At 38.2% G+C, this 26,969-nt stretch overlaps 1 protein-coding gene and 1 long non-coding RNA gene across 3 annotated transcripts in view; one reads left to right on the forward strand and one right to left on the reverse strand.

Annotated features, from left to right (window-relative positions):
• The window catches only part of PPP3R1 (protein phosphatase 3 regulatory subunit B, alpha), a 39,510-nt gene that overhangs the window by 2,168 nt on the left and 10,373 nt on the right, over window positions 1–26,969 (reverse strand). Inside the window, exons 1-6 of one of the 2 annotated variants that reach the window (XM_027663077.1) lie at window positions 14,878–14,969; window positions 14,751–14,775; window positions 12,596–12,635; window positions 3,828–4,004; window positions 2,320–2,379; window positions 1,358–1,542 (exon numbers count right to left, since the gene is read on the reverse strand). In XM_027663077.1, coding sequence (XP_027518878.1) covers window positions 1,358–1,542; window positions 2,320–2,379; window positions 3,828–4,004; window positions 12,596–12,608 — 435 coding nt within the window. In that variant the 5' untranslated portion in view covers window positions 12,609–12,635; window positions 14,751–14,775; window positions 14,878–14,969. Of the gene's footprint in view, window positions 1–1,357; window positions 1,543–2,319; window positions 2,380–3,827; window positions 4,005–12,595; window positions 12,636–14,750; window positions 14,776–14,877; window positions 14,970–26,969 lie in introns of those variants that run through there. The other variant, XM_027663076.1, reaches the window with a different exon arrangement.
• On the forward strand, window positions 7–26,408 carry LOC113956455. Its single transcript, XR_003530859.1, has 3 exons — window positions 7–349; window positions 22,679–22,682; window positions 26,397–26,408. It is a non-coding gene; the product is annotated as an uncharacterized LOC113956455 (long non-coding RNA).

The following is a 26,969-nucleotide window of genomic DNA, read 5'->3' on the forward strand; positions in this document are numbered from 1 at the left end:
TGGGAGAAAAATAAGGTTCAGAGACATGAGAATTGAAAGTTAGCAACGTACAAAGAACACATTCAATAGATGCATTCAGGTCAATCATAATGACAGTACTTCCCTGGCCTCTCCACACTGATTTACATTTCACAAGTACTGTGAGGGACAGAAATGAATTATGTACAAACCAAAGTCGTTCAATATGAGCACAATTTACACACTCAAAGACCTGAAAACCAGTGTAAATGACACCATTTTGGCATTCCTCCTCAGCTCATATTCTGACCGTGCACTGTTTTTCTGCATGTTAAATAAAATGCTCACTAGACTTCTAAAACTCCCTATAAAACTGTGCATCATTCCATGAGTAGCAAAGGGTCGTAGGAACAGCAGTAGGATTTCTGACAGAACTGCACACACCCAGAAAAAAATAACCAGTGTTCATGAGGGTGTGATCCATGCAATGCAAAGGGAGAAGGAAAGGTGCCATGTCAGAGGAACGTCTTACAACGTGTGAACGAAACTCAAAAGCCAAATGGTACCTGCCAAATGCAATAAATGAAAATGTATTTTTGCAGACAGATGGCACAAGGTTCAGAGGAGGTAAAATGCAAGAACAAGAGGATAAGAGGTTATAAAAGTGAAAAGCCTCTTGTCAGGTCAACAAAAACTGATGAAATTCAAAGAAAGAAGAAAACCTAACAGTAGCACAAGACAGGAAACCTGGGCAGAAGCCCAAGGACAAAAGGCAACATCACTTGATGGATGGCTGGAAGACAATAACCCAGTGCAAGAAAACAGATAATGCAGTAATCCAGGTCTCTGCAGGCTGTGACTCTGAGATCTTTGCAGATGACTATGTGTTTTTTACATGATGTCAGAAAAATAACTTAAAAAAACCTCAAATGTGCCACCAATAGAACCCTTTTGCTTTAATAGTTGGAGGGATGGCAGATTTCCCCCCCTCTTTTTTAGAACTCACATTGAGTATGAAAAAGTTATGTTTGAACTGAAGTTGTAAATTCAAAGAGTAGGAAAAAAAAGCAATTCCCAAACTGTGTTACGAGGTGTATATTCATTAACATTCATTTCAAATTAATGTCTAAACGCTCATTGTTGCAATTTGCAAATGTTCAAGATTCATTTCCTTTTTCTGAAGAAAGAATTTAAAACTTGCTGTCAAATAATTAAATAAATATGCCACATGGGTGAAAATCAACCATTTCAAGTCTCATGTGGTACATTCATGTATTCTGCTCTGTAAACCCCAAAGTTCTTAAAATGCACCTTTCAACTGTCTGCCCTTTTTCAGGAGCAGCAGTTGAGGGGCTCCTCTCCCTATAAATGACACGAGTTTTCTTTAGAAGTTACTTACAGCACAGAATTCTTCAAAGGATATTCTTCCATCACCATCCTTATCTGCATTAATTATGGTTTTATCTACAATTTGCTGTAACTGAGTGTCTTTGAGATTGTTCCCAACCATCATCTTCAGCACCTGGAAGAGCTCCCCGTTTGAGATATAGCCATCTTTGTCCATATCATAAATGCGAAAAGCAACTGCAGAAATAAAAAAAAAATATATATATATATGTATAAAAAACATTCAGTGACAAATGTGGTCAGAAAAGAGCAATATACTCACTTCAGAAATATCAACTGAAATTGTTTTAGGCACCAGCAGTACAAGGATTCCATTAAAATCAAACAGGAAAATCACCACCACCACAAGTAAAGCACCCAAGCAGCAGCTCATTTGCAAGTAGAAAAAATTACAACCTTCCAGGAAACAGATGAATCAAAATCCTACCTGGTTCCTCCGCTGCAAACAATTTGGCATCAAGACTGGATTTATTTTTAAACATTTCAGTCTTAGTTATTGGAAGCTACATGTATGACAGAACCTACTCCTTTTCTACTTCAAAAGTTTGGATGCTGAGATGCAGTTCTGAAACATCAATTTAATGCTTTTCTACAGTAGTAGCAAAAATTGGAATATTACTCTTAGGCCCTATAAAGCAAAGCATATAGTTCACAAAATTCTGTAGCAAGCTATTCTTAAATTAATTTTTTTTTTTAAACAGGAAGCAACTTCAGTTACTGTTCATCAAAAGTTCATCAAAAGGCAACCTCCTCCAATCTTCCCTGCAGAAAAGAGTGTGGCAAATCTCCACACAAAAAAAAATTACAAACTGTGCAAAAATCTTACAGTCTACCTTCATGAAAGATTTCTCACTCTTTACAAGAATCCAGATTTGATGATTTCTCAATCTTACCTAACAACTATAGTTTTTGAGGATCAAAAAATTTTTGTTAAGGAAAAATTAAAATACTTACACCTCAACTTCTGTTCTTTATCTCCTTTGACACTGAACTGGGAGACTCCTTCTATAAATTCTAAATAATGCAAGAAAAACACATACAAAAGTGTAGTATTTAATAAATCAAGGAAATCAACATTCAGAAATTTTTAGAAATTGTTCAAAGAATTTAAATTACCATAAAATCTTCAAAATATTGTCTACCTTGTGACACCTAAGTGTCCACATACTTTGATACTTTAATATTCTTTAGTGGGAAGTACCCCAAATGCAATATTGTGTTCACTGAATAGACTTGGTTACACCAGAATTTTAGTAATTTTGTTGCTGGACTTTCACAGAAGAAGCTGACAGAAAACTCCAAGTTCTCTACTAAATCCACTCCATCGGGGATTTTAATTGTACAGCTCCTCTCAAAACTAATTTCCCAAATAAAGAATTACACTAAAATTGAAAGCTGCTCTACAAGAAATAGGTAAAAAAATACTTTTCTCTAAGAAATAGGGTAAAAAGAAAATTGATTTTGACAACTTCCTGTTCCCTCCCAAGTATAGCAGCTCTTGATAATTGTATTAATCACAGCTCAATGTCACAGACAATAAAGCATCATCTTTCATCACTGCCTATTTTTTCACAAGGAGATTTTGAATAGTTCCATACCACAATGACTGCTTTTGATCAAAACTCAACATTCCAGTTACCCTGTAGTTAATCCCTGTAGAAATTTGAGGGGGTTTGCAAAGGTTAGCAGCTCTTGTATGTTAATATTTTATTTAAAATGTCAGCCTGTCACTATAAATGAGATTAAAGAACTTTCTGCAATTAAAAAAAAACTCAAGAAATTTACCTTTTCCAGTCATGTGCAACAAGAGATACCGAGTATTAGCTTGAATAGAAGTTACAAATATTATCACTTCTAAGGGTCAGAGGCTGTTTTAACAAACTAGTAATGAAAATTATAACCTGCTGGCCCTTTTAATCATGAATATTTAAATTAAGTCTAAAATTTTGAGCAATGTACTAAATCAAAACTTTTGTTTTTTTACTTGAAGTGTTTTAAGATCTACCTAAAAAGAATCCTATAAAAGAAGCATGAACAGAAAATTCTGGGCCCCTTTCTATTTTCTAAATGCTCCAACTAAGGACAGATTTCATTTGGATAAGTACAACTAATGCACAGACACACCACTTACACAGCCTACCCCACCTTTTTCAGACAGCATCACAATTAAGAGTCTGAACTAAAGCACTTTAAGAGATATTTAATGAGTAGCCCTAAATCAGCATGACCTTGAAAGCTATTACTATACAATCTGCTCTTTTAAGCACTTCATTCAGGAGTGCCCTAATGCACCAGAGAAACTAGTTCTACTGGTATTTAGTTCCACGAGGAATTAGCACCTTATTTGGATTAATAAGTTTTCTTCACCCCTCCTTTCTCAGCTGAAGAAAAACTGGAGTGTTCTGAAGCTCCAGGAGGTTCTGTTAAAGTGCCACCCCCTGTCACAGAGCACTGTGCCTTACCTTTGAAGTCCACTTCTCCATTGCCATCCGTGTCAAATATATCTATTACTCGCTGTACTAACGGGTTCTGTTGCAATTCAGGTAAAGACATGAACTCTTCCACGCTCAGAGAACCAGAGTTGTCCAAATCAAGCTTCTTAAACCTCTTTCCTAGTCGTTTTATCTCATCAGCATCAACTGAAATGAAAAACAACCCCACACTTATTCTCAGAAAGGCTTCAGTAAACCCTTAGCAGTTAAACACAACACACGTTTAATTGCTTTCCTACAAGATTTTCTCCTACTTTATTACAACTGTTAAACACTCTCAGGGAAGGCAGTAAAGATAACATAAAATTCTGAAGACAAACACAAGCCTTACCATTTTATTTTAAATAAGCCTTACCTTTTTTCCTCCCTGCACCAGCCATAATACAGTTAGGTCTGTGACTCACTGAATACCACATGCTGACACAACATTTTGAAGGATTTAGGATGCTTAGTAAGTTCTTAATCAGACAGCTCTAACAAATAACAGGTATGAAGAAATTAAAGAAGAGAATGAGTGTTCTCTGAAGGAGCTAGCATTACCTTTACACTAGACTAACATAAGATGTTAGAAAGACAATTATATTCAACTTATTAGCAAAATCAGTGCTTCTTCAGCACAGCAAAGGTGAGATTTCCTGGGTTATGTGATAAGTTGAGCACGCTAACACATTCCCACTGTTGACCAGTTGACTCACCTACACAAAACATCCCTCTGACAGGCCTAAGATATTTTTTTCTCTCCATCTCAAACAGGAAACAGATACACCTGCAGCCATGACCTGCATACAGCTATTTTTTTTGTCTCAGAAATTAAAGTCAATTCAGGTTCTGCAGCACTACCTCTTCATCTATCCTCTTCAAATTTATGGAGAATTTCAGTTCAACCATATACCCAGTACTCTACTTTACACATCTGATTTTGCCAGGGATACACTAAATTTGTGAATCCGTAAAAACAACCAAAAAGAATCTTGTACTTTGCTGCTGCTGAAAAACTGGAAAAACTTTGCCCATAACAACCTGAAAATATCCTATCAGCAGCTTGATTTATGAGACTCAGGTTAGTTCAGCTGTTGCTCACCATGTTTGGCTATGAAGGAGGAACTAAGGTCCTTAGGAAGCCCTAGGAAGAGATCAGCACACAGCAAACCACAGCAAACACACCTCACAGAATCCCAGGCTGGCAAATTCCCCCGACCAATTGTCTCTCTAACATGAGTGGCCTCCTCAATATTTCTTAGCTCCATTTAGTGTTTTTGGTCCAATAGTAACAAAAATTGTATCTTCACTTTTACAAGGCACATATCACCACCTGATCCACTTCACATCACATTAATATCTTCTTAGGCTTTTGCATAAAGCCAAACAGCTCTGAGTCTTTCTACATAAGGTCAGCCAAGATGCAGAGCTGGATGTTTGGAAACCGCAGCTGATTCAAAGATCAAAACAGCAACCAGCTTCATTTCAACTCCTTGATATCCTTGTCTAAAACGAATGAGACGCAAATCCAGAGATCCTCCCAACTGCACTACTGCAGAATGAAAGGCAGAGAGCACACCAGGTCCAGAAGCACATGATTTTCTGTCAAGACTTATTTTGCCTGAGTAGTAAATTCTGACATTCTGCAGTCAAGTCAGGCTTGGTTACTGCTTGCAACTGCAGAGGCAGAGGGCAAAAAAGGGTCGATAGTCCCAGAACAATCTTCCCTTTGCTGTGCCAGCAAGTGACAGATCTGATTCTGCCTCTAGGGCTATAAAAATAAGACTAAACATGACCTGCTTTCCTCAGTTCCCTGTGTGCTATTTCAATTAATTAACCTCTCAACTGCAGTGAAACTTCCCTTGTAGCCCCAGTTTGCTCAGAAGCCTCGAACATGACTGAAGGTGTGCCCTGAGCAGCACAACACTGCAGGGGCAAAAGCACATGGCTCAGCTACACAGGAACCCTCCAGATCACACCAGAGGAGCTGGAGCACCACATGGTAACCTGCATGTAGAACATAATCATGTGACTAACAGAAGGCAGTATTAGAAGGGAATGGCAAAGTAGAGTTCCACTGGCAATTTTAGGAGTTCCAACAGCACAAAATGCTTCCTCTCGCAGATACACTGAAGGTATTTGCCAACTTCTGCTTCTGCTCACAGAAACTCCTTTGTTTCCATTCTTCCTCAGACTCCTAAAACTAAATGGGAGTCAGTCTTGGCACTGGTAGGCTCTATCCACCCTCACTCCCAGTCCTGCCACTGGACAGTTAGTGGACCTATCCCAGTTTTATACAAAGCCAGCACCTTGTGAAGCTGTGAAAGGGAGAACCATTCTTACTGCAAGCTCTACTCCAGGTTTGCAACTCCCATAGGAAGAGTTGATATCCTAAAAAAATCCTCACAGCACAAGCACTTGCAAAAGCATAAAAATATTAAGGGTGGCTTGTCGCACTACGTTTGTAAATACATCTTCCAATGTAAAATGAGTGTTTGAATAAATATCATTTATACCTATATTACTTCATTTTAAAACAACTAAACAGTAAACTGGAAGTACTACCTATGGTGTATATAATGCACTGTCATCGTCCTACAAAATCAGTGGAATCTCATTTCCAATATTAATAGAAAGACTAAATCTTTCTATTTCAGTCAGTGCTAAAGCCTCCTAAGCAACCTGAAATACTTCATTGTTCTTCAATTTCAGAGAGTCACAATGCAGAAAAATGACAGAAGCATTAACACAGCTGGATCTCTTCTCCCTTGTAACAAAAACGAATGAGTTAATAAACTGCAAGTTCTGAAACATTTCTAAATTACACTGAAAAAAAAATCCTAAACATCAAAACACAGTAATGATATTTTTACAAATCAGGATGTAAAGAAGCAGCTGCCTGAGGCAGGGCTGCAGACCAGCAGTTATTAGATAGCACCATTTTCTCACAACCCAGAAGCAGCATTAAAGCAAGTCTTATTTCACAACACCAGTTACATTTCCTGCTTTGGGAGCTCAAGTCCATGCTATTTTCCCTCACAAATATATAAGCAAAAACTCAAAGTGAGACCCAGAGTTCTGTCAATGTCCTGCTATGAAGTGGAGCTAATTATCACACATACAAGTCACTCAAACACTGCTACAGTTTAAATTGGCAGGAGCTGGCACAAAAGACAGACAGGGTCAACTCTGCCATCACAAGATCTCCCACACAAGATGTGCTAAGAAAACAAACTGTTGTCAGAAAGGTATTTTATCTCGAGCTAATGTTATCTCTAGCAGGACCTACCAATATGAATTTTCAAAAAGAACATCTGATTGGGACATTCAGAAACTGATCCACCACACGCAATGATAACAATCAATGCTGTTGGGACAATCTCTGCCAACATCTGCAGGGCACAAGAACCACTGCTGGGTTAACCAGCCTTGCATTTGCAATTAGCCAGGTACTTAAATTTACAAACCAGCAACACTTAAAAGCAGATAAAACATGGATTTATTTTTTTGTTCTAAAGACTGTAGTCAGGGCCTTCAAGATCAGGGATGATAAAGATAACAATCAGACGACGGGAAGGGGAAGAGGTTGGAGAGGCACGTAAGAATGTTTCTCAAGAACGTTTAATGTTCTGCTGAACTAACAAAGCAACAGCTGCCTAAATTAGGAAAGTAAAGAGTCCTGATACTTTGAAAATGCTAATTACTCTTCCTCCACGTATAAACACATCCAATTTCATAGCTTGTACCAGTTCAACTGCGATACACAGTCCAAGTACAGATATTTAGCAGCAGCTTCTCCTGGAAAGGGGTTTATAAATTTCTCATTCCAAACCTTGAAACGTTCAAGCAAAGGGTTTGCCTGCACTGGAGAGGTTCTACTGAGAGAGGTTCTACTCTTGGGGAGGGGGAAAATAACAAGTCAAAGAGCAGTACTGAAAAAATTAGTATCTCTGCCAAAAGCTGACCAAACAGCAAACTCTTCCAATGTTTTGTCTCTGGCAAATGACACACCACGGATGACAGTACTTGAAGGAGGAAATAATGAAAAAGCAAAGTAATTACAGGAATAGGAAAAATTTCTTTAATAGTTCATGAGCATAAAAACCTCTGTTCATAATGAACATATATGGATAAACATCTGCAGATGCAGTGTTTCATAACTGACTGCCTGAAGATTTTATATCAGAATTTAATTATTTTCCTTAAATATATTGCAAGCACCTCACCTACTGCTAAATCCTTTCCACAAGCTGAATTTTAAAAAGCTTATACACTTGAAAAAAATTTGTATTTCAGTAGCATCTTTGTCTTCATAAAACAGCTTAAAGAAATGAAAGAATATGAATATAAAATAAGGGATGAATGCATTACAGTACAATATGACTTAAATTTGCGTAGTTTCTGTCTATTCTTCCTTCAGTTCACAGCCTTTATTTCTGCTGACTCCCCCTGCTTAGGCTGAATTTACCTAAAAATTACGTAGGTTTTCTGGGATTTAGTGTTTGTTTCTTTGTTCTCCTTTGGCTTTTTAAAAGGAAAACAGTATGTATACCAGCAGATTTCAATAATATCCTTTTCATTTTTTGTTGAGATTATCTCCCAGAATGCACATATATACAACGGTCTTCATCTATGATAGATGTGCCTCTTTTTACAAGACCCCTTTTTCTTTGGTATTTATCAACAGACTTGCTTAAAATTCCACATAGCTCTCACTGAAGAAGAGAGCACTGAATTAAATTTCCAGTGTATGAACAAAACAGACTTTCCTTCTTCTCTGCAGGCTCCTTGCAGAGAACCCAGTGCCCACACAAACACCCTCAAGCTCTGCTGGAAATGCACGACACAGTTCAGATCCAGGGAAGGTTTCTGAGCTGGAAGGACTGATGGTGGCAGTAGCAGACAGAATTTTACAAGACAAGCTCAGGAGAACAGGACAGAGATGAAAACACCAGGGAAAATCCAAGGCAGTCCAAATCCGTGGTTGGGTAAAAGGGGCGATAACACCACGGAGCAAAATGAGGAGGCTCAAGCTTTGTTTACATTGTTTGAGGCAGAGTTTGCCGGTGACTCATCCCCGAGGTCGGAGCTACCCCGAGCTCTGGCCGCAGTGAGTGTTCCCCCCTCCCTCACACTCGAGTTGGCCTTTTCAGTGCTGTGCTCACCAGCTGACACTTGGCTCTGTGTGTGCTTCCTACGCTTTTCCGTGGAATCGGACAGTATCCCATCAGCTCGGCACTGATGCCTGACCTCACAAACTTAACACGTGGCTGGAAATAATAGCTGCTAAGTGGTTTTCTTTAAAAGGCCTTGTTGGTAGCCCTGCTGAAACATCAAATTATATTCACTGTTTTAAAACACACAGAATTGTTTATGTTTTTTTCCTAATCAATTTTGAGTTTCCTTCACCTTGTAAATCAACAAAAGGGGTGTGTGGGAGGGTTAAAACAGTTTTAAGGAATTTTTGTTAGAGCTATTGGTACTTTCAAAAGATTCATTCCTCTTTCATCCAAGTATTAAAATTCTAGAGCCAACACCTGCTTCGTATCTTGAATTCATTTGCATACATCTAAAAATGTGATGAATCAGGTTAAAATGTAAGGACTCCAATGCTTCCAAGAAACTACATGCAAGTGCTCTGCCTAACTCCCACTTTAGTGCAGGAGCTTTATCTCCCAGTTGTTCACTTTCTAATATGTTGATCTACACTGAGTACCCCACTCCCTCCCCCAACACAACAGCAGAGGATGATATGTTATGTTTTAAAACAATTGTTTCAAATTGCTAGGCACATAACTGATGCTCAGATAGGATTCTAAAAACCAGCCAAGTGGCAACTCAAAAAGCTTCATTAAAAGCCAGTTTCAGTGTGCTCTATGTTGAAAAATGTAGTCCGAAAGAAAAATTTAATGATATTTTTTCTAGTCAAGGCAAAGGTAGAAAACTAGCTTCCTGTTAATGTGAGAGTCAAAAGTAAAGGATGCCTTAAAAATCACAGAATTATAAAATGGTTTGGGTTGGAAAGCACCTTAAAGATCCTCTAGTTCCAACTCCCCTGCCATGGTTGCTCAGAGCCCCATCCAGCCTGGCCTTGAACACTTTCAGGGGATGGGGCATCCATAAAAATACAGAACTCTGAAATCTCCTGCATTCAAGTGATGCTTTGGCAGGATAATTGTTTATGTATTAAGAAACACGGTGCATCCTTTGCTGCAGAGTACACGACACACACAGAGCCATCTGCAAAGGGTCCAGACCTTAGAAAGGCTGTACATCTCTTAGGAAGGAGGTGTTGAGCACTTCTAGAATCTAAGTGTTTACCTAAATGTTTAAACCTCTATTTAAAAAGCTGATTTTTCAGATACTCTTAAAATACTGGCTCAAAGTTTTAACTAACAAAAACCAGACCAGAGTGTGGTCACAGAGAGCCCAATTTCCACGTATTCTTCAAACATGAGATCATTATAAACAAGAATATTGCTAAGGTATTGGGGGAAATATTTTTTGTAAAAAAAACATGTTCTGAAATTAATTTTAAATGTTTCCAGGTTAATTTCTTCTCATAAGAATGGATCGCAGAGATCTCAAAATAAAACAGACCTTCAGCAAAACTCTCACCCCTATCTACAGTCTCATCTGATTCACGAATATAACGTTTCAGAGCAGCAACCAAGTCAGCCATTTCAGTCTTGGAGATCGGATTTCAAAAAGATGACGCCCTTGAGAACACATTCAACCACTTGTCTTGTATATGCTTACACACAGCTGGCCTAATCCTTTTCATGACTTCAGATGTGTCATTTACAATTTCCTAAGTTAGAAAAGAGATACTAGTCTCCTTATCCTAAAAATCAAACCACAATACAATATAGTGTTTATACCAAAAATACTATACTGAAAAGTATTTTTTACTCTACTACAAAGTAGTTTTCTCCACATCTTTTTGTTATGATAATATTTGCTTGTGGATAATTTGACATCGAATTTCACATCAAATTTTCACCATGTCAAACAGCACTAGGTTTTTAGTAATTTCTGGGACACGGCACAGTAGAGAAACAAAACCAAATCATCTTAAGGAATCCAACAACTAATTCACCCACTGAAAAGAACTAATGTTTTAAAAATGAAAGGATAAAGAATATATTTGACTATTCAACGGTGTGCGTCCTCTGCGTGGTATCCTGAATTTGCTTCATGTAACTTAAACACAAAATTATTCTTATAAAACAAGACACCAAAGCAGCAAGTGCACCACCAAAGCAGAGATTATAAACCAATGCCACCACGCAAACAGCATAAATAGATTTCTGATGTCTCCCATGATCTAAACAACCATATACTCAACACACATTTTAACCACAGTATATAATGCAAAAATCCTCACTTTTTCTGCAATAAATAGAGGCAAACAAGCTCAGTAATAAACCTTTAGGCTGCCAGTTGCTACCAACAAATACAGCTTGGTCTAGAATCAGAAGTTAATGATGGCAACACACTACTTACAACTCTGGTAGAGACATGACTAGCTGAAAAAAAAACCCTCTTCAGAAACCAATGGAGCAGTAATCTAAGATTGATACATATGAAAACACTACAGAAGTCTTCATCAAAAATGAAACTCCAATCACATATCCATATTTAACAAAATAGTAATACTGGGAGCATATCACAGCCATGCACTGCTGTGGACAAAGATTCTCAAGTGTTTACAAACTGATGACTCAAATTATATGTATCAGGCATAGAGGACTCGCAAATTACCAGCTAAAGCCTCATTTCTCTGAAAAAATGTATTTAGACAAAGACTCCCCAGTGATTATTTATTTCATGTAATGGCTTGAGGTCAGTTATGATGAGCACTGTGAAATCAATCTAGGAAACAGTCCCTATCTTGAATTTCCCTGTTTAAAAACAAAATCTGATTCACCCAAGATGAGGAATTTTATCAAGTGGTCCAACAAGATGCAGACACAGGTCTACACATGTTTTAGGGTTGAAGAAAATCATTCAAGGGAAAAAGCAGCTAAGAATAGGTGCCCTTAGCATAACACCACAGGGACATTTCACAAGACAACCCTTTCTTTGGTCAGCCTTAGGCAAGAAATACTTTGTTATTTTTACAGGGTGGACTAAACCCCATGAGAGGGAGCAATGAACTTTATTCTCACATGGCCAAAAGCAAGTAACACCAAGTGGCTTCTCACCCACCTGCCTGGTTGCAAGCATACACAGGAAAAAACTGTTCTTTTAGTCTCAACCTCTCTCTCCTCTCAGGGCACAAAGCCAGTTTAGGCACCATACAACATACTTCACTCCTAACACAGTACTGACTGCAACACGAGCTGCTCCACATCTCTGAGGAACTGGCACCAGGACTGATGGAAAAGCCCCAGGGGTTGAAACTACCAGTTATAACACTTCACCCTACAGACATCGGAACCATCAGAAGTTTGTTTCATATTCTAATGGAAAACAAAAAACAAAACAAAACAAAACGCAAAATAAACAAACAAACAAAACCAAACAAAAACCAACCAAACAAAAAACCAACCAAAAAAACCACTTTAAGTGATTTTTATTTTAAAGATGGACTGATTTTTGAGTATACAATTGAACAGCAAAAGCTGTATCACTTCCAAAGGTATCTTTAACCCTTTTACTCTTTCAGTTAGTAAATAAACTGCATAACATACATGACAGCTGTACATATCCATCTCCATCTAACATTACAATGTTAGCAAGCAAAAAAAACTTACAGTGTGAGCACATTTCCAAGGGGTAGCTTGCCTCATTTCCCTGAAACACAACAAGAAAAACAGAACAAAGTTGCAATTATTCCCAAATTAGCTTTGAGGAACTATTTAAAGTTTCAGCACTGTAAAGGTCTCGGGCAATATAAGTTACATTGTTCTTAAAAGATATATCTTTTAGACCCACCAGCCTTGGACAGTGTTTTATTTGGATAGATCTATGTTACCAAAACATACAAAGAAATACGAAACCATTGAGAGATCTCCCAGATGAGAATTCCCATGAAAATGTCAGTGCACACAATTACAGTAAGAACTTCAATCTCATATTCTAAACTCAAAAAACAAACACATATACTGAGCAAATGCTACTTTTGAACTTAAAAATATTTAATTTCAAACCTTCACAAAGCCTGCTTTACTATTTTCTACATAGAAACAGACATGTCCTTATGAATTCTGATGACAAATCATACTCAATTACCACAAGAAAAGTGTACCATATTTTTTCCCCTGAGCCACATGCCCATTCCCCCCAAAAAGGATTCACACAGGAAGAATGAAGTAAAAGAAGTGTTTTACATGACCAGAAATTCTGACATAACAGCTTTACATTTAATTATTTTTGTAATGTACTATGTTAATATGTTCCTGTTTTGTAGCCGAATGGAAAGTCAAACTATGATTTTTAATCCTTGCTAAACTACAACACAGCAATAGCACAAAAAATTAAAACTTTGAGAGTACCAACACTTGAAATTTGCACACACTGAAATCAACATGAACTGCTGACACATGAACGCCAAAAGACACTAAAAGTTGGTATTTTCCCCCAAATGGTTCACTTTCAGCCAGAGATCACAATACACACATACTTAATGACTTGTTTGAAACCATTAGCAAGGGAGTGACCAGATACCTGAAGGGATTCATAACCATTTAAAAAAAAAAATCTTTTTAAGGGAGCGTTTTACATAAGAAAACAAAACATATTTCAGATGAGTCTAAGACATGTTCTATTCAGCAGTGATTCTCTCACAGTGTAGAGCACAAGGGATTCCACAGCTGAGCACTTGCTCATCAAAATAATACAAAATTGAACAGAAAGAGAGATTACTTGACAGAAGAGGAAAAAAAAGGGAAGAACTACATTTAGCCTGGAAGCATGAGGCTGCATTTCCTAATTAGGACAGAGAGGGGCAGAACAAACATCTCGTGAATCTAAACATGTCTGAGAGGAGATATGTTGCTGGGAGGGGGGGGTGTTAGCAATTTTTTACCTCCAGTACACTTTCACTTTGCTTATCCCCCACAATCCACAAGCTCTGTAGCTTCCTTAAAAAAGTTCATGCATTTTCTTTATAAGAAGAGCAGCAACAGATATAGCCTTAACTTCTTCCCCAATGCCTACTCAGAGCAAGACAAAGTAGAAGAACAAGAAATGTAGATGAGGACCATCAGGTCCCTAAAAATTCAGAAGCATGACTGAGGTGTTCTGCAGGGAATCCAGGAGAACAGTGTCACATGGAAAATCTTGGATGGAACCCAACCAAAGTCTCAGGAAAAACAGCAAAGACCAAAACAGACAGCAAAAGGCAAGTGTCTGTATGTGAATATGAAAGGGTAGGGGATTTAAAATGGGGGAAAAGCAGAATTTTGAAACAAAAAGAAACAGGAACCAGGGGATCCAGCTAGGCTGCTCAAGACACGAGGTCATGAAGAGGCAAGAAAAACACCAGACTGGAAGGCTGCAAATTAAAGGAGAAAGTTGAATTAAAACCAGTGCATTTATGCACATGCACACAAATAAACAATCATAATTATATTAGAAGACTGTTCTGGGCATTTACATCCTTGTTCAGGTGTTGGGAAAAGTTAATTTCTAGTAATCAATCAATCTGCCTAAATAAACATAAAATGCTTTTGAAAACTGAGCAGGAAAAAATGAAAAAAGGGGAATCATTTTCAGTTCATGAACTAAGTGTAACATTTATAAGGAGCCTCACTATGCATCTAGATGTACATGCTAAGCCATAATCAAGTTATATAAATGGAGTAGCCTAAAAAATATTTGGAGAGCAGAGAAAAAAGTGAAATAAACTTCAGCTTAGCTTTTCTGTGAAATAAGTTACTGCTAAAAAAAAGTGTTAAGAATACTTACCTATCCAGGGCTGGATCTTGGATACCTAAAAAAGCAGAAAAATCTAGTAAATGACAATGTAAAAATTACAGGATTATTCAATATTTGCCACATAGTACTTAAATAAAGTATTTTAAAAAGTAGTTACCTGGCACTGATGTGCTGAATTTTCATCTTGACAGAAGGATCCAGAAGTCTACTAAAACTTAAAAAGCTGCTGGTTGCAGGTTTTTTTGGTGCAAATATCTGAGCTATTCATGCCAAGATTCCTGTTTGCACAGCTGTGACCTGGACAAACACAAAGGTGTTGCTCTATACCAAAGTCTTGATCTTCAGAGATGAAGATGAATTATTTAGTCTTGGGGGCAGGAATTTTTCATCATATTCTGAGTAGCTGTACAAGAAGGTCACTTGTCCCCAAATACAATCAATCTGTGTACACATGAGACAGAAGATAAGCCCTTAAACACAAGCACTATGTAGGCTCAGTACTTTGTTGCTCAAGAAAAAAGAATTGTTTAAGAGTAGTAGGGAGTAAGTAAAATGGAAGGTTAGAGCTACAACCACATTAACATGTTATGAAAGCAGGGAGGGAAACACCGCTACGAGACTTCATCAAGTACCTAAAGAGCCCTTTAAGAAAAGGGAAAGAAACCAGGTACACATTTTCATCTGAACAGTTTTAATTAAAAGAATTACCCAAGTTTAACCCTAGGCTGAGACAGCATTCTAAAGAATGCTGAAAAATACAGTGATTAGACGCACTAACAGAATTTGACAGTTACTGCAAAACATAACCATAATTATACACCTTATTCAGTAAAATAACACTGCACTGAAACTTTATTTTAATAGTTTACAGATAACGATACTCTATAAAGACAAAGCCACTGTAAAATGTCTGAAGATGTCATTTTATCTCTGATAAAGTAGTTGATTTATACAAAAGGTTCTGATACAACTCATAAGATCGTCAATTTTAAAACCTCATTATAAAATCAGTGTTTCCTACCAGATACATCTAGTATACCTCACACAAAGTCAGATTATCCTCTCCTATACAGCATATCAGCACATTTAGAAATGAGTGACACATGGTTTGTTGAAGAAATGCAGCTTTTACAGCGTCAACACTCCACAACAGATTTACTTGGCACCTACGCCTAGTGTAAAACACGCCTTCCTCAGCGGCATCTGGGCATCACCACCAGACTGCTGCTCTTCTCTCCACCTGCCCCATTAGAACAAGGGGCTGGAACATTACAGATACTTTGAATAGCCTTATCCTTTTAGAATAGTCTTGCAATTTTCTTGCATGCTGTTAGAGCCCGATGAGTTATTCCTACTTAAACAGCCGCAAAATCACGACTTGTAGATAGAAATAAACACAGATCAAGGAACAGGCCAAAACTTACTAACAGAAGGCTGACCCAGTTCTGAATACTGCAGAAACACCTGTTTCCCAGAGAGAAGTCAGAACACATCACTAAAGTAGTTCAGAAGTCTGCATGACACGTAATGTGTTCCTTTAAGAACAAAAGTGTTCTTTGCAATTTTCTTCTCAGCTAAGTACTCTTTTCTCCTTTCACCAGCTGTGCCTTTTGACTGATTAAAGATAGCCTCTTAACAGACTTAAGTCTTTATTTCTTCTGTAGTTTATTCTCAAAAATGTGTTTCTTGATTTTTCTTTCCCTGGCAGTTATTTCAAATACGAATCACTCTCTCTTCTTAAGATCAGTTTTGTACGTGCTCCTCCAAGGTACGATAGTTAAGGGCAATTATCTTGACAAGTTTCCTCTTAGTGAAAGACATGATCTGTGGATAGAAAATAAAAAAGGAAATTAGCAATTAGCAAAATTACCAACAGAGCCTCAATTCTTAGCTGAAGCTGCTTATACAGAACAGTTTGTACACAGTAAGACATGCCACTGCAAAGCAGTTCTTCAGCATACATTAGTACAACACTGTTTCTAGGTCTGTTTGATTGTATGTTACTTCTCTGCATGATGCACATCTTTTTGTCAGTAGTTCAGAGACTTAAATTACAGTGTCAGCCTTCAATTAGTTTTCTGCTTTTATATAAGCAGAAATTGTGTTTGAATGTCAGCAAGCCACAATGTCACCTTAGGACTAATCTCAAATTTAGTTCTCCAGTGGGGGTTTGTGAGTGACTACAAATGAAAATTAACTCCCGGACAGCTTAAAAAGTTACATTGTTTCAAAGATTCCTATTTGTTTCCACAGTCAGACAATGAATTAATTCAACAAGGGGCAAGAGTGGTCTCTAATCTGTTGAGTGCACGTACAGGAGTAGTCCAAGATTTACTCCTTTCTGCAGTGACAAAGCTCATCCTTGTAAATGGCCTTAAACACGCAAACTGCCTTGTCACACCTCTGCACCAGATGTTTCTGCATTTGTGTATTTGGTGCAGGGGCATCTCATGGGGTGTCAGCAACTCTTGTATGTTGTGCTTTGTGCATCTGCTCCTACACCTTCTACCCTACTAATTATCTTTGTTATCACAAGAAAGAAACTACAGCGGGCAAGTGAAGCAGTTAACCAAGCCATGTCAGCTGGGGGCATTATCGAGATAATCAGCTCAACTCTCAAGTTACACAAAAAGCTGGTTTCCAACATCCGCTTCCACAACTAGAAGAGAATGGAAGTGTTAAGAAGAGATGGAAGAAGCTGGCAGTCAATATTTAAGAAGAGCCTATGCATAAGACCCTTCTCCCCGTTCCACAAACACATCAAATGCTTCTCCATCTTTTCTCATTCTTTCCCATACCATCAAAATTAATGATTGATGAAAATTACCTGTTGCAGAGAATTCTTCCTCCTCCTCGTCCTCCTTCGAGCTCATTTTCCATGCATTGCCATTTTCACAAAGCTTTAACAATGAGGAACTGCCAGCTTGGTGAAGAGTTTGGGTTTGGTTTGGGGTTTTTGTAAATGATCATTGTTTAACGTGTTAGTAGAGCTTTGGCTGTCAGAGGCTGGCACTGTATCCTTCATCAACAAACAGCAGGCAAGTTGGCAAACTAGAAAGGATGGTATATGTTAACAAGCTCTACAACACTTTTGCATGAATAGAACATGCCACAGACAGATCCAGAGATGCATCCACACTGGTTTAAAATGAATTTCACACAAAGCCCAGGAGGCTTTAAGACACTTTATTATTAGAATTTCTGAATTAATGTTGGTCACAAAAATATGCAAGATCTCACCTACTGTAATTTATACATTTCATATGTGACTTACCAGAACAATTAAAGCCTAAAAGGAGTTTACCAAAGCACAGATGAAAGACATACCCAAAGTTTCTGTAGACACCACAAGAAATACAGTTTAAAACAAGAAAAGCAAGAATAAGATTTGAGTGGAAAAAACCAGCAAGAAAAACACTTATCTACCCTGTTCAGAAACAGTATTAATATCTTATACTTGGCCTCCTTTTGTTAAATCTAATTAGAAGAAAAAAACCCCCACACTCAAACAAACTACCCAATACAGAGAAGTTGTGTCAGCCCAAGAGGAGTCTGTGAATCAAGAAAAACATGTCACTGATCATCTTCCAGTTATTTAACAGGAATATCCAATTTATACATTACAAAAGGAAACTTGTAAAGGAGATGTCAGCGATAAGATCGCTCGGGAACTTGGCATTTGTGTCTGACGTGGAGTAATTAAGTCACCCTTTAGGCTTTTTATTACAGACACTACAGAAATCTGCTAAGAACTGGGATATTCCAACAGTTACCCAAAAACAAGACTGGACTTAATATAAGAGCTGATAATAGTGCAGACTAACTGCCAAAATTTAGAAAGTAACATTAAAACAACTTGGTGACTTCTATATTGTTTTATGTGAAGCAACTACTAGGTACTCACTTGGCAAAAAAGTATTCAGGCACAGAGAGAGCAACTCTCCCAAACACTTCCTCCTTGGAATTAGCAGCTCTCCAGCACAAGACTTCTACTCAAATACAAAGAAAATAAATCCACCTCTCAGTTTCTTACGATCATACAAATGTTAAAATATTGTGATGCAAAAGAATTAAGTGAAGCCAAGAAATGAGAGGGTATTACATTAGAAGGCCTGTGGAAGTTCCAAGCAACTTTAGAGCAGTAACAGTTTCATTGTTGACCCCAAATTCTCAGCCTAGTTTCTAAGTTTCTAAGATCATGACCTAAAAAAGGAATTAAAGAAATAGATAAAAATGCCTGACACTCACCTCACATTCAGTAAGTTCCAAAATTAAATATCTCCTAGCAGTATGCTGTACTACACTTGCCAGTCTTACATTATATTTCCAGGTCACCAACAAATCCATTCATCCTGAAGCAAGGATACCACGACAGCAGTTTAAGAGGCAAGGCTTACAAGTTGAATCCAACTCAGATGACAATTTATTGAGTCTCCACAAGTACACAGTGTTCACCACTTCAGCTCTGCATATACTCCATTAATTGCTGCAACCAAAGCTGTGGAGGAATCCCATGACATTTTCTAGCCACCACCTTGACTGTCCAAAAGTCCAAAATAGTTTCTGGCAATGGACTGTCAAATCTGGGCACCTTGTTACCCTTTGGTGTGAACATTCAGTTGCAGACATGTGCAACAGACCGAATTAAACTGGATAAAAACAAGCAAGGAATTCTTGTAGGTTATCCAGAAAAGTAAGGGATTAAAGAAAAGTAAATAAATAAGGAAAGAAAATACAAGGAAGAAAAACAAAGAGGCAACAGTAATGGTACCAGGCAAGTAGCACAGACCACAAGTGTGACAGTAAAGGATTCAGGCATTTCTTTACAAAGAGTTGTGCTCCTCTGCACTTCTTTGAGTAAAAACTACTATTAAAATCACTGATTTTTATTATTAACACAACTCTGACAGCTAGAACTTCCATCATACACTGAATTCACAGAATGGCATTGGGTCATGAAAGAAATACAGAATATGGTCTTCACCAAATAAATCTTGCAATGGTCTGCTTACAAAGGAATGAACAGCATTTTTATGGAAGATTATCCACCATTTGTTTCTTTAATTCTTTAATCAACCAGCAACAAGGTGTACATTGCAGCAGTGGATTACAGTTATTTTCTCCTGGACCACTGAAGACAAGATATAGCAACAAGAACAAACTATGAAATTTATGTATTGACCTTAAATCTTGATACTTAGATTATCTTGGGTGCAATGACACAGGACAACCAGGGGAATCGGGCCCAGTCAGCAGGGGTTCATGACAGGCAGGTCCTGCTTGACCGGCCTCACCTCTTCCTATGACAGGCTGACTCACCTGGTGGATGAGGAAAAGGCTGTGGGTGTTGTTTACCTGGACTTCAGACAAAGCCTTTGACACTGTTTCCCCAGTTCTCTTGGAAGAACTGCCTGCTCATGGGTGCACTGTTCACCAGGTAAAAAACTGTCTGGATGGCCGAGCCCAGAGAGTGGTGGGGAATGGAGTTACAGCTGAAGGTTGATCACTAGTGGTGTTCCCTGGGGATCAGTTTTGGGGCAAGTTGTATTTAATATCTTTGTGATTGATCTGGATGAAAAGATTGAGCACACCCTCAGTTTGCAGACTAAACTGAGTAGGGTGGGAGTGTCAATCTGCTGGAAGGTAAGAAGGTTCTGCAGAGGCATCTGGACAGGCTGGAGCAATGGGCCAAGGCCAATGGTGTGAGGTTCAATAAGGCCAAGTGCCAGGTGGGTCCTGCACTTGTGTCACAACAACTCCACACAGCGCTCCAGGCTGGGGGCAGAGTGGCTGGAAAGTGCCCAGAGAAAAAGAACCTGGGGGTGCTGGTCAACAGTGGATGAACATGAGCCCAGGAGGCCAAAAAGGCCAATGGCATCCTGGCCTGTATCAAAAACAGTGTGGCCAGTGGGACTAGGGCAGTGATTGTCACCTGTACTCAGCACTGGTGAGGCTGCACTGAGCAATCCTGTGCTCACTTTTGGGCCCCTCACTTCAAGAAGGGCATTGAGATGCTGGAGCGAGTTCAGAGAAGGACAACAAAGCTGGTGAAGGGTATGGAGCACAGCTCCTATGAGGAGCACATGAGGGAGCTGGAGTTGTTTAGCCTGGAGAAAAGGAGGCTCAGGGATGATCTTATCACTCTCTACAACCCCTGGGAAGGAGGTTGTAGCCAGGTGGGGGTCAGTCTTTTCTCCCAGGCAACGAGGGATAGATAGGGGAAACAGCCTCAAGTTGCACAGAGGAGGCCCAAGTCAGGTAACAGGAACAACTTCTTCACTGAAAGAGTGGTTAAACATCGGAACAGGCTCCCCAGGGATGTGGTGGAGTCACCGTCCTGGAAAGTGTTCAAAAAAGCGAACGGATGTGGCACTTTGCGGTATCTTGCAATATGGATCAGTGGGCATGGTGGTGTTCACTCAAAGGCTGGACTTGATGATCTTGGACAGCTTTGCCAACCTTAATTATTCGATGATTATTTTGTACCTTCCTTTGAGCTGTTAAGAGGTCCCTGGCTATACAGAGATAAAGGATTCAACAGTCACCAAGCTTTAGGATGCACCCTAAAAAAACTCCCCACACACACAAAGGAAAAAAACCAAAACAAACAAAAAAAACCCCGTTGAACTTGCTTCTAAGTTATTCCAAGTGGTTTTGGTACATATTGGCTATTATGTATCAACTATGACTGGTAACTGGAAAAAAACATAGGGCACGAGGAAAAAAGGTTGCAGGAAGGCTCCTTTATTTCATCTAGAAATTTCAGTAATGATTTAACTTATCTGACTCAGCTGTAGCCCCATCTTTGAAGCTCCCTATGTTGAAGATTCTAAACCAAGAGTGTCAAATAGAGAGAAACTGAAAACTGCCATCATCTAATTCCTGCACCTTAACACAAAAATGTAATTTTTCAAATCTTAATTTGCCAAGGGATTGCTAACCTGCTCTCCTCTACTTTTTCTTCACGTACACAAACATTAGCCAAACCTTGATCCCACAGGAGCTGAAAAACCGAAAAGCATGTTTTTAATGGCCCAGAAAATGTAATAACTGAAGTGTCAAATGCTTGAGGAGTCTAATAATCTTTTATCTTTGAACAAAAAAATCATCTAAAAGAGCTGGAAAAAACATACAAGTTTCATTTGGGATTAAAAACAAACATTGTAATTAGTTAACACATTATCGTCCAATCAAGGTTTCCTTTGAAGAGGTAGAGGAATTTTCCACTTTCTGGCAGGCACAGTTTTCAAGAGGATACAACTTTCTAGCATGATACATCCACAGCTCCTCACCATCTCTGTTACAATTCCACTTAGCTGTTTAATACCAGTGACATAAGACTGCCAATCCACTCTTCCATTCCACCTTCATGTTTGAATACAGTCTCCATTTTGGAGACTACAGGATAAACTGTGTTCTCCCCTGTACCTGCAGATGACTGTCATCATTATCCCTTGAAAATTTACCCCGATAACTTTTTGCCCAACACTTTCAGTTACATTTCTTGTAAAGTTTATCAGAGTTCTGAAAAACCACTTAACTTGTATCGGGGCTCAGTTGTCATGTATGATCTTAACTCAAAAGTGAAAACTATGGAAGTACAAAAGTTCTTACAGCTGTTGTTAATATTCTAACTCAATACCTCACCTGAATGCTAATCAACAGCAAACATAAAGGAAGGCTACGAGCATTTTGCCTGAAAAAAACCAAAGTTAAACACAGTTTCTCTTAACTTACCTTAAAAAGGAGAAGATTTCAAGTTTTAAATGTGTTACCCCCAAAGCAGCCTAAACTTGTTAATCTTGCCTCTGAAGAAAACAGTCTGACCTTCAGTACTGAAGGAACTCAAAAAAAGATTAATACCTAATTCTTCAACATGGCATTTAAATTGCAGACATCAGAGATAATGAACCAAGGCAAAGGGGATTGCTGGATTTGGGATTACAGCAGAGATCAAGTCGGGTTAAAGCTGTGACAGCACTCTGACATTGTTGTTCATTGCAAGTATGCAGAGTAGGTGTCAAAATTCCCTTTGCCACATTTAAAACAAAGTTTAATTAAAAAAAAAACCAATCTTTATTTTGGATATACTTATTCCATTTGCTCCTAAGAAAACAAGTGATAATTCTTTAGAAGATTCTTCCCTCTCACATGTACGTCAGGTTCCACCACGTCCACCCTCAGGAGGCAAGAAAGACTGCACAAGCCTTAGGAAAAGCCTGCAGTTTACTCCTTAGTCACCATCTAATCCAGTCATGCCTCTGCTCAAGCTCTGTCAGTCATTTTAAGGGAAACCACTTGTCCCCTGGCTGGCAGTTGGCCAGTCACTTCTGCTATGCTTTATTTAAATCCTTCACTGTCCACGGGGCTCCTCCAATGTGAGATATTAATGGCTTAAGGCAATCACAGTCAAGTAACTATTCTAGGATATCACAGGGAAGCCCTAAACCAACGAAGCAAGAAGCAAACCTGAAACCAGAGATGGGTACTGATGCCAAAGACTCGACCAGACAGGAAAACTAAAGGAATCAAGGCTGTAATTATAAGAGGATTCAGCCTTTATCTTCAGTACACTGTTTGGCTTTATTAATATTAAAGGAAACATAGACATAAAAACAATTTCAAATATAATATTTTATTCAAATAGAATAGCCCCACTCATTTAAATTTTTAATTTTTTGAATTTCGAGTGTTCAGGACTGAAAAGAAATCCATAAAGTTTGTCCAGTTACAGCAGGGATTTTATAGTTTATATTCCTGTACATAAATGCCACAGCTTTTCCTATCTGAACTCACAACCGCTGAGTTTTCAGCAAAAATCCAAACTTGCACGATCTTGAAGGTGTGATAAAATATTTGGTTTGATATACAGACACACTACACTATTGACGTAGCAGCAGATAAACAAAAGGTGTCTCCCAGAAAAAAAAATTGTCATCCAAGACAGAATAAGACATACAGATCCAGTAGAAACACCAAAGAAAGCAGTTTGCCAAGCTGCTTAAGAAGAAAGTATGATCAGAGATAAAAACAGTTTTACTGCAAAATCTTTTTCCTAACTTTGGAGGACAAAAGAAGCCAAGTCAAAGCTTACACTGATAATACCATTCATAGATATGTATCTATCCCCACAAACAACCTCACACGAGTTTGAGGAAGACATAATAAAAACCAAAATAACGAGATTACTTTAAACTTAACTCAATAGTTACCTCTGTAATATGTGTGACTATTCACATTTTCTGTTCTATTTTATGATCTCCCTAATAGAGCTTGCAGTGTCAGGTAGACAAGAGTAAATAAACAGTGCCAGAGACAAACACAGTGAGATTTTAAAACAAGGTGAGGCAGAGAATTGATTGTGCCACATATAGAAAACTAACAAATTAATCTTATTTGAAGGAGAAAAGCAGAACCTCATGTAGATGAGAAACCATAAGCTCTCATACAAAACAATAAGAGCTCTCACTGCAAGAACTTGCATAAACACAGCAATCTGTAAATAAAACTTGAGAGAAAAGCAGTGACAGGAACAGAAGTGTTAACTTTATGAGCTAAGGTACAATTCACAATTTTGCTTTTGGCAGTTCCCAGCTGCTGCTCTTTAGAGGCAACAACCCAGCCTGCTTATGCAATCACTCCGGAGCTGCATTTCTAAAGCTTGCATCACTCTCGAAAATTCTCAGAACCCTGTAATTTTAAGTGCATAAATGAATAATGAACTCTCCAAAAGCCAAGGAAAGGACTTTCCCAGGAAGATTCTGAAGTAACTCAGCCTTTAGCAGGGGAACAATAAAGTTCTGCCACCACTAAATCACAGTAAGTTCTGATGTAATCAAGAGTTCACATTGGGAAGTCTTTGGGGTAAGACAGGTTGCTCCTCCATTGCCTCTGGAGGAGTCACAAAATATTTACAAGGTACTAATTTATCTGTTCCACTTATGTTAATGTATTGCACATGCCTCTTCACTGGAGTTTATTCAATTCCTGGAGCTAAGGAGGAGGCAACAGTAGCTTTCTTCTCAACTTTAAAGATAACTGCAATTAAGTTTCTAAATCAATCCACCCCATGACTGTGCTGTTACATGGACTAACCCTACTCTAATGAAAATAAAACCAGGGCCAGGCTGTCCAGAAAATTTGTAATCCAAGTACACAGGAAGGTAGAAAATATGAAAGACTGCAAGGGAACAGACATATCAATGACAAATTACAAAAAATACCCCACAAACCTGAAACAAACAAAAAACAACCACAAATCTTTATGCATAACAAAAGAAGAGTTTTAGAGTATTTTAAAGAAGGCAACTTGGTAAATATGTAGTGCAAAACCTTATCTAAAGAGTATGGGAGAAAGCATAAAAAGTGACTGAAGTTTGTAACAAGTGACTAAGGTGTCGTGGGATTATCACAGTTAAGGGTCAACATCTTAATAACAAAGAAATTACATCAATTTACAGTTAACAGGATATTAAAGAGAAACAAAAAACAAAGCATATACACTGATCTTGTTCTTTGGGACACTGATGGACATAAACTGGATATCAGACACTTATGATCTTCTCCAATTTAATCACTTCATTAATAAGAAGGAATTTTTTCCCCTTCATTGGTGAATATGAACATAGAAAATCCAAGCAACTGCACACAGTAAATTGTGTCACACTCCTGTGAAAGAATAACCATTGCAGATTTGGAAAGTAGAGTAACACAGAGAACAAAGGAAATAAAACTTCACTCAAAACATTAAGACTAAGTATGCAAACATCACTGAGAACCTGGAGGGACTACAAAGTTGCACAGTTTTCACCAGGAATTAAAATGGATTATACTCAAGCTATTATTTAGCATCTCGTACTCTGTCAAATGAAGAAAGATAAAACTACCCAAAAGACTCAAAACATTCATTATGCAGGTAAAATATTTAGTAGGTAATTAAAGCTCTTTCAGCTTCTGCTTTTCTCTGCAACAATTTGGAAATAAAACAGATTTTTCCCAGAAAACAGACAATGCTCCAAACACTTCAACACAAAGAAACAGAAGAGTGGTCCATCCAACAAAACAGAATTAATCACTGGCTGACCTACATACAAATAGAAACAGAACAGTCACTTTACAAGAAGACATTAAATGACCTAAAGCTACATTGAAATATAATTTGCTATCTATAGACACACTCTCCTGAGGTTGCCTTCAATTAGGCCAATTTAATTCTCAGCACTTCCAGGTACTATAAAACCAAAAAGAACTAGGGACTTCAGCAAACAGTTCTCCAGAACAAGACCAGTAAAAACTCTGCCAAGTTAATTGGTATCCAATATTCCTGCAAAATTAACAGAAATAGTTAAAGAATTATATTCTCTGTAATATTTCCAGTCAAGCACTCCTGCTGCTGGATCGACGAGGAGCGTGAAACACAGGCTTTCTTTTCTCTCTTAAGTCATTTGTGAAAATTAGTCACTTAAAGGTACAGTACTTGTTACCATGCTTTCAAACTTTAATTTATTTTTTGAGTAGTCTTCAAAAAGCTAAAAGCAAGTGCTATCAACATCTGTAGAATCAAAAACTCCCTCTTTAAAATACGATTTGTGACACTCCAAATACAAGGAATGAGTAAAGCCTAGGACAGCGCAGTCTTTTGAAGTTTCTGAACTTCCTGAATTTGCTTGTTCCAAGAAGATCACACGTAACACTGAAAGCCTGAACTCTACAGGCAGGAAAAAAACCAATCATTATATCAGTTTCCTACTATTGCTCTTCTGCAACTCTGTGAGCATTAGAAAGGAGTAAGAGTACTTCTCTTGGAAGAGGGTTTTCCAAAATGCAGAAAAGGAGCTACAGCAGTCACAGAACCCCAAGTGAAGAAAACAAATCCCCTTCCTAATTTCCGCAAAAAATGGCCACAGATCCTTGTGCCTCATCAGATGTATCTCACAGCTGTATCAGGCTGAGACAAACACAAAAGATGAGAACATACGTGGAAATGAAATGGACCATGTTATCCTCCAACAGCAGCCAACAAACGTATTAACTAATGTATTTGCTCCTCATGTAGTTCATAAAGGTCCCTTGCCACAAACTGTTAACCAAGTTGAGCAAGCAAAGATCACTATCAGTTAGAAAGTAAGTTTAGATGGCTTCATATTTTTAGGGGGTTTAGACACAGCAGATTCACTCAAGTGTTATCTGTAGAGAGGAGAGACAACAGCAAAGATACATTAACAGATTATGCTGCAACATATAACAGTA

Source organism: Corapipo altera, unplaced genomic scaffold (genome assembly GCF_003945725.1).
Source record: "Corapipo altera isolate COAL_440 unplaced genomic scaffold, ASM394572v1 94, whole genome shotgun sequence".
NCBI classification, from domain to species: domain Eukaryota; kingdom Metazoa; phylum Chordata; class Aves; order Passeriformes; family Pipridae; genus Corapipo; species Corapipo altera.